Genomic DNA, 9,786 nt, shown 5'->3' with positions numbered 1-9,786 from the left:
TGTACATGTAGTCGTCGCTCTGTCCAATGATTCAAAGCTATGCCATACCTACAATTCTTGATCTGGTCTAACCTGAGCACTGTACGTGGAAGGCAAGACGACAACACGATGTATAGTACTCCCATTTCACAGCCTAATACGGTATGCATCGTGATGAACTGGTTGTTGTACGGCGTAAGTTGGCCTGGTGCTGCAACTCGATTAGTTAGCAGCTGAAATAAAGAAAGGGTTGTTTTATTCTGCTGAAATGCAGAACTTATGTTTAGCGTTGTTTTATCTTCAATCGGGCTTATATTATTTTAAACGTCTGGTTGTTTAACGCAGTTAAACAACGGGCAAACTGCATGAAAAGCACAATACTACATGTAGTATGTGTTGGAGCATTGAAATTCTGTGCTTACAGGGATTAAAACAGGTCAAATAAATTGTACATAAAGGCATTACTGCGTATTACTACGCACTCGGAGTTGTATTTCGTAGAGTTTGTACTGTATTTCTGTTGCGGAAGTATATTCACTGAGTTTACTGTTAACTCTCAACACAACCTCAGACCCAACCCAATACGGTGTAGGGCTTTCACGCGTGCTTTTTGGGGTATTTACTCGTTTCGCGTATTTTGAACAATTTTTGGGGGGTTAACGCGTGCTTGGGGTTTTCACGCTTGCTGGGGTATTTGCGCGTGCTTTTATCGACCGACTAACATGAAAGTCGTGTTGCTGATTCGGAGCATGATTATTATGACAATGCATGTATCATGCGTAATACTGCAGCACTAGTATCACAGCCATGCCATACTCTATCACGATCAATACAGGACCAATTCCAGTCATCCTTCGACTGGTCCCACCACCGAGAGATGTACTCAGAGGTGGAGCCAGCCTCGTTCACGCAGACATGGACTCGCCATCTCTCGACGACGACATCACGTCGCGCTACCACTACAGACATGACCTACACTATCTCGGCCAATACAGTAATGTAATTCCCCCACTTTTCATAACACGCGTAAAACCCCCAAAAGCACGAGTGAAAACATTTTCCGACAAAGTACTGTTACGCCAACCCGGCTCGGCTTATACTTCGAAGTATCTGCTTACTGTCGACACTAGCACTGTGCCGCCAGTTGCACAAGTTGAGGTTTATGTTGGCAACAGTCATCCCCCTATGTACGTTGCACGCATGATTTTCTTGATTTTGTAGGTCAGGATAAGCTAACGTTATGGACTGTCACTTTCAAACAAGTCTGCTTTTCCAAGGTTACAGTACCGGCAACTTACTATGCCTCCGCCCGCTGCATTTGAAGGCGCGTTCACAATGAACTTTGGGTAACAGTATTATTGAATTTGTGTACTTTCCTACCTCCATTGTGAATCTTCGACTATAAGTGTGGCAAACTAGAGGCAGCACCCTGTCGCCGCCGTCCATCTTCCTTGACCTGTCGCCATTACCCATTGTTTTGCAGGTAGTAACATCGGTGATATGTCATCCTTGAAATCGCATGTGGACAATCTCAACTAGATTGGAGCCGCAAATGGGCAGCGTCCACGTCATGAAATATTTTCTTGCAACACAAAAGAATCTACACCTGTTTTTTGTTCTTTTTTTCTAATTCAAACAATGATTGCCATGGATTGGCCAAACGGGGGGTATGCAAACTCGGGCTAGTGAAGTTTACGTTGATGGTTTCCCTCCCATTCAGTACGACATTTGTTACAACTGAATATTTCAAGGGCAGGACATCATAGTACGTCTAGTCGTCGTCGTTTTAACGTGTGAACCATAAAAACTATGTTTGAATTTCTTAGACTTGACACTACAGTATAGCGCGAATAACGTTACACGTCATTTTCATCCTCGCGACCATTGGCTTTGGAAAACGCAGCTAACGTTACGACAATTTCGCGGTACAAGTCCTTCAGCGACGCTTCAATTTTTCTCAAGATTTACCCACTATTGTCCATTTTCCATTTGACACGCTTGGTCTAATGACATTCTGCCTCGATGAGATTCACGATCGAGCCTTTCCCATTTTACCCGTCGGACCTCGTCGTCATCATTTTCGCCCTTCCTTGTAAGCCCTGGTTGGATGCCTTTGACCCTTGGAGGTCCAATTTTGCGATTTTTTTTGTCCGACGAGCCATCTTCCCCTGCAGAATTGAGTGGTTGCGCCAGTCCGTCGTCAACGGAAACACCGACGGGGGGGGAGCCCCAGACCAGTGCCACCCGAGCCCCTCGTCGTCGGGCCTGTGTCTGTCCAGGATGCACCCGTCGAGCGCGCCACCGCCAATATTGCAATCCCCATGGCACCTCTCCAGCTTGCAACCTGCCAGACTGCCCCAACGATGCCCAAGACTGCGACCATTGCCTTTCCCACGGCGGTAGAAAGTGCTCTTGCGCGGAATCCAACGACGCCCAATCCCAAGGCATTTGCAAGGCCCATGGTGGCGGCGCTTACACGAGGCCTCGTGTAAGTTTAGCGGTTGCGAAAAGTGCAGCCAAGTGAGTAACGTTGTAGCGCCGATGGAATTACTACGTTATCTAGCCAATCAATTCTTCGATATTATTATTGTACTACCGGTATTACTGGCTGACGATATTATATGCCGGGCCCAGATTGTGGGGGAAAACGGTGCTACGAAAGTGGTTGCAATATGGGCGTGCAGCGAGGCAACAAATGCGCCACCCATGGAGACTGTCGTACATGCACCGTGGGTGCTTGCAGGCGGGGGAGGATGGTACTGCGACATCCATCGAACGGAACGCGAGTGCCGAGTCAACTCATGCAATCGACTCAGCCATACGCTGGAAATGGACATAACGTTACGCCCCATATGCGCAAGGTTCGGAACCGACTGTACTAACTGTTAATGTAATACGCCGTGTATGTATTCTGCATCGAAAGTGCAGTTTGAGATTTTATAAGCTGCACCTTGCATTTGGTAGTGCTTTTTGCATTCAAGCAGGCATGTTCCTCTTTAATAATGTAGTGTACCTAGCTACCTATGCATGGCTCTCATGTGTATTTGAATGCGACTGACGATCGACGGAGCGATACTTTGTTGGGGGCAATGCATGGAGTACTGGTACTGTAGTTAGTTGGACTTCGTCCGTTCAATACATACCTATGACGATTTTTGATCATGCAATGGTACTCAAAATTAATAGTACTTCAACGCCTGTAGCCATTATCTACTGTACCAAGAACTTCTCGATAGGCGTTCGCCAAAAGTTGCGAGGTCGACTGCCTGCCCCCGTCATCTACGTTAAACACAATGATGCACACTCGACTCTGGCTTTGGTCATCATGTATATGATCGATCCTTCATGCACTTACTGTATTGTTCAATATGACATCTGCTCGTGAACATATTATTGACGCCCCCAGCCTGACGACGATACACATAGCATGGTTGTATTGTGAATTACTTGACGAGTTGGTAGTCGGTCTTTTTGTACTTTCGGACCGCGATGAACGCCACCAACGCCAAGATGAACGTGGCCACAGCTCCGACGCTGACTTCGACTTTGTGGGCGTCCACCTTGGCCAAGAACGACATGGCAGGCAAGTTGCCCAAGTGATGGCGACCCGCAGCGCACCAGTGGCTCGCGGAATCGTAGCCAGAGACGCCCCACACATTCTTGTGCATGTTGCCGCACACCAACGGGTTGACCGATTTGGCCGGGTTCAGGTTGGCGTGGCAGTCTTGCATCGAGTGAAAGTACACGCAGTCGCGGCTGTTGAAACCCAAGCACTGTACTTCGTCGTCACTATTCAATTGAACGGCGGCCACGGCGCCGTTCGACGGCTGCGCAATGCATTTCCAACCGTTCGACATGATCACGGCAAGTTCAAACGGAATATGGCCCAAGTTGAACAGAGGGCACAACATGCAAATTAATATTCCCTCCTCGTCCTTTCACCTTTTTACTTTGTTTGAGTATTCAACGTGACTCATCGATCGATGATGTTTTTAAATTATGCACAGTCAGTGTGCTGCTAGTATACAAAGTCGATGACGCTCGGCTGCGTTTTACGCCATGCATTTGACTTGGTTGAATAAAACGCACGTTTAAAACACTCATATTAATTGCATTGTTGCTATGAAATCAAGTAGAATGTATTCCTCGTTAGTATAGTGGTCAGTATACCTGCCTGTCACGCGGGTGACCCGGGTTCAATTCCCGGACGGGGAGATCTTTTTACGACAAGGGTCTTATTTACAAATGTGAAACTACACCATTTTGCGTTTAATTTCAGCTTTTTTTCAAAATATTTCCACCAACAGTCACCTAACCCCCAATTTAATTCACCCAACCTCCATTATATTTCACCCTGAATTGAAATTTGGCCATTATAATTCACCCAACCCCCGATATAATTCACCCAACCAACTGTTAATTTCACCTTTCGAAAATATATTTCGCCTATATATTTCATGGAAAGGATATCCTTTACATCCAAGAGGTTAGACCAACACATCTACGGCTCAAGCACCAACGTTCATGCCTTCAATGTTCTCAGCACGGACATAAAACGGCTCAAGGCGAGCCGTGTACACACGCAAAACGATTCGGCTCAATTCATATTTCATTGTTAGCTAAATACGATACACATGGACTGAATGCCTCGTCCGCTGTGTAACAACTCTAGCATGAGACATCCTTTTGCAGTGGACTCCTGGATTCCATTTGCACGAGCAAAGGACTTCCAGGCTTGTCCGGCGTCATGTTCTGGGACCACACGTCCCTTGGCAGAAAGTTGGAACTCGCTTGAAGGGGCCACGTCGGGGTGCCTACATGGCATGTTAGCGGTGGATCCTACTATACAGAGAGCTGTGCCTGAGTTCGTGGTGCAGGGATGGCCTCTTCCATCGAGCTTAGATTCAAGAATGGTGAAAGCGCGCGAAACTCTTCGCGCTCTTCGAACTTTCTAGATTCGAAGCTCGAATTATAATAATTGTTAGGTGAATTCACTTTCGAAAGGTGGAATTAACCTGTGTTTGGGTGAATTATAACACAAGTTGGGTGAAATATAACGGCTATATTTTACGTCGGGGTGAAATATAATGGAGGTTCGGTGAATTGAATGACTTGGTCAGCATGCTTCCGCTATTTACATTCGACATTCCTCGCGCGTTCATTGTAGCTCCCCCAGGAGGTGACCCAGCGAGTGGCTTACTAAGCAACGTCTTCACATGGAGTTTCATTGCCGACCACAGGTTCTCTAATGGATTCACAATGGACGAGTATGGACTACAAAAACGTCCCGATGTCAGCAAAGCGACTAAAGTGACTACTGCATTGCTTTGCCGACATCGGGACGTTTCTGTATGTGCCTCGTCGACGTGGCTGACATTCGTTAATCACTAGGTCAGTATGTGTGTGCTTACTGGGGTTCGAGGTGATGGAGGTTCATCGCCATCGGGGAGGATGAGTGGAAGGTCGGGATCCATGAGGACGTGTTGTGTGCTTACTGGGGTTCGAGGTGATGGAGGTTCATCGCCATCGGGGAGGATGAGTGGAAGGTCGGGATCCATGAGGACGTGTTGCGTCGAGAAGGTTTGAATAGTGCGCGAAAGACGGTTTCGCGCACTGTTTTCTGACCAATCAGAGCGCGTTAAAGTGAATTTGCGAAATATATTGTTCTCGTCACGAAATATATTGGATGTTTGCGAATCTGAGCAAATAACTATAATTGGCAGTCCACGAAATTCATGTTGCGAAAGTATGTGGATATGCAGAGCTGGAGAACGTGGTTAATGTCGTTTGTTGAACGAGGGGTCAATTGGAATCACTACTGGAGGTAAGGTGGTGTTGGCGTAGCTACAGTAAGGTTCAATCAGGACTACCTAAAGCGCAACCATTACTTTTAGCCGCATTCGTACGTTTTACAAGTCGCAAACGTTATTGTGTGGAATGGGCTACAAAAGGGATCCCACCATTGGTCTCCATGCATCATGGTGGGGCGCCGGCTGACTACTCCTGCTGATTAGACTTGCCGTTTTACTTACATATGCTGATCGACACCGTTTCGTGTACAATGTTGGCTCGGCAGTATTTCAACCAATAGAAAGCCGTACATGTTAAATGCTAGAAATATGTTGCTGCTGGACAATCGCCTCGTCCAATCGGATTGTCGGAAAAATATACTGACCAATCCGAATTCAATCATTTGTCGGTCATCCAATCACGGGGCCGAATTTTGTCGGTTATGTGTCGTGTCTGTCTTATACTAGTATGTACCTCGAAGTATACAGATAACGTTAATAATACAAGCACTTCGAGGTTACCGGTGCACAGTGCATTGTTTCCTAACGTTACCATTTTCATCATTTTTCAGTAGTGTATTTACCGGTAATACAGTATTAACCGAAGATACACAGTAACGTTAAACCGTACAGTAATGCATCCATGTTGAAGTACAGTTTGTATAGGTATACAGTAGATGGCCAATCTCTACTAATACAGTAAGTAGTATTGGTGATCACAGTCGTCGTGTGCACATTCTACAGTATCAACCAGTGGAAGCTGTCACCCCTCAAAGTACAGGTTTCGACAGAGGACTTGAGGAACTACACTTTTAATACAATCACCAGCCACACATAATGATTCACTACCAAATTACGAGTAAATTTAACATTTATTATCCTGAATGGGTCGCGGCCAATTGTCTGGTTTGCTGGCGGAGGTGCAATTTGCACTTGCCCAGCACATGGCTCAATCGTTTGCATCCGTTCACAGCACACTTGTGTTCCTTCCTATGAATTTCGCACAGACTGCCGCCGCGATCCATTCGAACGCAGCCTTCGACAGAGCACATTCGCGTTCCGCCATGCGTTGCGCACTTGTTGCCACGCTGGACGCCCTTGCTGCATCCGACGTGACTGCACCGCTTGCCGCCTCCGTGGGCACGACATAGTCCTCCCCCTTGACTGCTCTTGTCACACCCGTGCTCTCGGCAGCGAGGTCCGCCTCCGTGGGTTTTACACAATCCCTGGGTTTGAGCAGCATTCCCGCACGATTTAACCTTGCAGCACTTGGCGCCGCCATGGATAGGACAGAACCTTCCTCGACGGGCAGTTCTTAGGCAGTCTTGCACTTTGCACGGGGTTCGTTGCCTGCATCGCTGTACAATTGAGCAGTCGGGGGAGCTGGGTCCTGATCGAGGCGAATGGACCGTGGATGACTCCGACTCGGGTGTAGTGCAAGGCGACGAGTATAAATCATTAGGACACGCTAGCATCGACAGGATCTCGAAGTCGAATGGGGCGTCTACGATGGCTGATTCCAGGGAGCTTGTCGTCACGTTGGACCAATACAGCCAGTCTTGAAAGTCTTGGTGCATGGAGCTTGACGGTGGAATGTCCAACATAAACAATGGATCGTTGTTGATAGTTGTAAAAGCCATGTTGCGGACTGAGCAAGTTCAATAGTGTCTGACATGTCAATGATCGTTCCATTACATGAGATAGGGCGTGGTCATTGTTTTGGCGTCGAGAATCGAGTCAGGTACTCGCCCTCGTGGTAGGCGTATAAAGTGCATATAATTATAGCTGGATTTAGATAGTTTATAAAATTGCATAATGTATCCTATATAAACATGCTTTGGAATTATGAATTTAGAAGCTGGTATTATACCATGTTTAGAGATATATACCCGTGGAATTCAGTTAGGAAAAGTACCGAATCCCACTGTGCAGTGAAATTCAGTAGGTAGAACATTTCGCGACGACTGAATTTGGCAACTGTGTCTACTCGTTAGCCAATCACATCGCTTCATTGGAGTGCACACGGTACCATGGCGCGTACTTCTGAACGAACGAGTGGCTTAGGACACCCCAGAAGTACCTGCCAAGCGTATGTACACCCAACATTGATCAGGTTGCTACGCATTACGATCGATTTGCCAGCAATGTTTACACTAAACAAGGCAGCAATTTGTGGCTACGAAACCACATATCATCGACTACAGTTGCTCCAGGGTCCATACCATTGTCAGCCTCGTCACAACTTGACCATCAACGAATGATGACGATATAACTTGATCGCAAAGTAGTATTACTACCCCTGGTAGTACTACGTAGTTCTTACAAAGATGTCCATAGCATCGAACCCAACACTGCAGCACTACCTTGTAGCATACCGGTATACTACGTAGTTCAATAGATTTGTCTTATTGCGGCAGCTTATTGGCTCTCAAAGTCGCTCCACTGCGATGATCGATGCCATCGAAGTTCAATGTACTTTCTCATCTACAGAGATCTTACATTCTGCTTCACGTCGAGGAGAATTGCACGAACTTAGCTTGCTTTCCTTGAAATGGCTCAACTCATGGCCGCTTCATGTTCGTTTGACCAATGAAGTACTTATGTCAGTCTTATGCGTGGCCTTCGTGGTAGAACAGACCACAAGCACGACGATACCCAATGGATCTACTCCACCCACTTGATCGCGCCGATTCTTGGTTTTGCGTACGACGTCTTGCATTAGTTGTTTGCTAACGAAAGCCCTAGTATGGTGGGGTTCGCTACGTGGCGTGTCATCAATTTTCCACACAGATTCAATCCAAATTGCCCCTCGTACTCAAAAGCAAGAGCACCCAAAGCCGCAGTTTCAGTGTAATAACGTCCACTTCAAAATGCAAGTCTTTCGACCATTATTCTACGTGATTTGACTGCAACGGAACGCATCCGATAATGCGGATTGTATTCTTCGTCGTAGTGTACCGCCCATTCCAAATTAATAACCCGTTTGATGCCGGCATTCCTGCCCATCAAAATCTGGTTGGAACAGACTCCAACGACGAATTAGACGGAAAAGTACCGAATCCCACTGTCGATTGAAATTCAGTTGACAAATATTTCGCGACAGCTGAATATTACAGTACAGTACATCTGTGGGTATTTACAGCAAATCAAATCGTTCTGCCGTCAAGTTTGTAGACCGGTAACTAACGTAGATGGCCAGTTTATGGTGCACGGGACAGTTTAAGGTGCACTCAAATTGGCCAATGGAATTGCATTAGTTTTAGAGTAGCCAATCGAATCACTAGAAAAATGAAATCACTAAAAAATAAGCAAAACCAGCATACATATTTTAAGCTTAAATCCTATTTTGCCTTGACTTGAGTGGAATCAAAGTAAATGAACGCTATGTTGAAGTCTATTCAAGCCGATTAAATAATGAGAAGAATGGCCGACCTTTCGGCTTCATGCAGCACTTTTCAGAATTGAAATCCCGGTCCTGGGAGACGAGTAAGCTGCATTCTACGACGAAGTCTCTTTCAAGTGCACCATAAACTAGCCATCTACGTTAGAGCATCTCCAACGGGAGTCCCTATTCCGGTATCGATGTCCCTATCCCCAAAATCTGTTACAACAGTGGTATTATCGAAGTTACGGATAATTTGGGGATGTATCCGGGTGTTTTTGTCCCCATTTCGCTTGGACGTCCCAATAACTGAACACTTTGGGGACATCCCCATAATTTGGGGACAAAATCGCCCGGATAAGCCCCAAATTATCCGTACTGTAACATGAAGTATCGGTACAACCGAAGTTTTGAGATATAGAGTTGGGATAGGGACCCGCGTTGGAGATGCTCTTAGCAACATAACGTTTCTTTTACTCCAGCACGAACGAGTGGCTCCGAAGTACTAGTACATGTATCTGCCTAGTTTACCAAGCTACAAAGCAATACTAGTACAACCGGGGGATGAGGGAAACATGGTATTCGACAGATTCGCATGCTGACAAGAGTTTCTTCATACGAATGGATTAATTCGTA

General features: G+C 46.3%; 4 protein-coding genes and 1 non-coding gene across 5 annotated transcripts; 3 read left to right on the top strand and 2 right to left on the bottom strand.

Annotated features, from left to right (window-relative positions):
• Nucleotides 1-2,001: 2,001 nt before the first annotated feature.
• H257_08835 (hypothetical protein) lies at nucleotides 2,002-2,471 on the top strand (the record flags this gene model as incomplete). The annotated part of the gene is made up of 2 exons (XM_009834901.1): nucleotides 2,002-2,071; nucleotides 2,173-2,471. The coding sequence occupies 2 exons, from the start codon at nucleotides 2,002-2,004 to the stop codon at nucleotides 2,469-2,471; spliced, it is 369 nt and encodes a 122-aa protein (XP_009833203.1).
• A 598-nt stretch (nucleotides 2,472-3,069) lies between these two features.
• H257_08834 (hypothetical protein) lies at nucleotides 3,070-3,912 on the bottom strand. The gene is made up of 2 exons (XM_009834900.1): nucleotides 3,335-3,912; nucleotides 3,070-3,258 (listed from the first exon to the last, which is right to left on the bottom strand). The coding sequence occupies exon 1, from the start codon at nucleotides 3,888-3,890 to the stop codon at nucleotides 3,423-3,425; it is 468 nt and encodes a 155-aa protein (XP_009833202.1). The 5' UTR covers nucleotides 3,891-3,912; the 3' UTR covers nucleotides 3,070-3,258; nucleotides 3,335-3,422.
• Nucleotides 3,913-4,122: 210 nt separating this feature from the next.
• H257_08833 lies at nucleotides 4,123-4,194 on the top strand. The gene has a single exon. It is a non-coding gene; the product is annotated as a tRNA-Asp (tRNA).
• Nucleotides 4,195-4,569: 375 nt separating this feature from the next.
• On the top strand, nucleotides 4,570-4,938 carry H257_08832 (hypothetical protein). Its single transcript, XM_009834899.1, has one exon. The coding sequence runs from the start codon at nucleotides 4,623-4,625 to the stop codon at nucleotides 4,932-4,934; it is 312 nt and encodes a 103-aa protein (XP_009833201.1). The 5' UTR covers nucleotides 4,570-4,622; the 3' UTR covers nucleotides 4,935-4,938.
• Nucleotides 4,939-6,592: 1,654 nt separating this feature from the next.
• On the bottom strand, nucleotides 6,593-7,428 carry H257_08831 (hypothetical protein). Its single transcript, XM_009834898.1, has one exon. It carries the CDS (start codon nucleotides 7,406-7,408, stop codon nucleotides 6,644-6,646), a length of 765 nt encoding a protein of 254 aa, XP_009833200.1. The 5' UTR covers nucleotides 7,409-7,428; the 3' UTR covers nucleotides 6,593-6,643.
• Nucleotides 7,429-9,786: the final 2,358 nt, after the last annotated feature.

This window comes from Aphanomyces astaci, assembly GCF_000520075.1.
Source record: "Aphanomyces astaci strain APO3 unplaced genomic scaffold supercont1.20, whole genome shotgun sequence".
NCBI lineage: Eukaryota > Oomycota > Saprolegniomycetes > Saprolegniales > Verrucalvaceae > Aphanomyces > Aphanomyces astaci.
The sequence above is the reverse complement of the archived record's forward strand: the minus strand, read 5'-3'. Positions and strand labels throughout refer to the sequence as shown.

Excerpts from the sequence above, each read along its gene's own strand:
- H257_08831 (XM_009834898.1), bottom strand. The coding sequence starts at position 7,408 with ATGGCTTTTACAACTATCAACAACGATCCATTGTTTATGTTGGACATT.
- H257_08834 (XM_009834900.1), bottom strand. The coding sequence starts at position 3,890 with ATGTTGTGCCCTCTGTTCAACTTGGGCCATATTCCGTTTGAACTTGCC.
- H257_08832 (XM_009834899.1), top strand. The coding sequence starts at position 4,623 with ATGCCTCGTCCGCTGTGTAACAACTCTAGCATGAGACATCCTTTTGCA.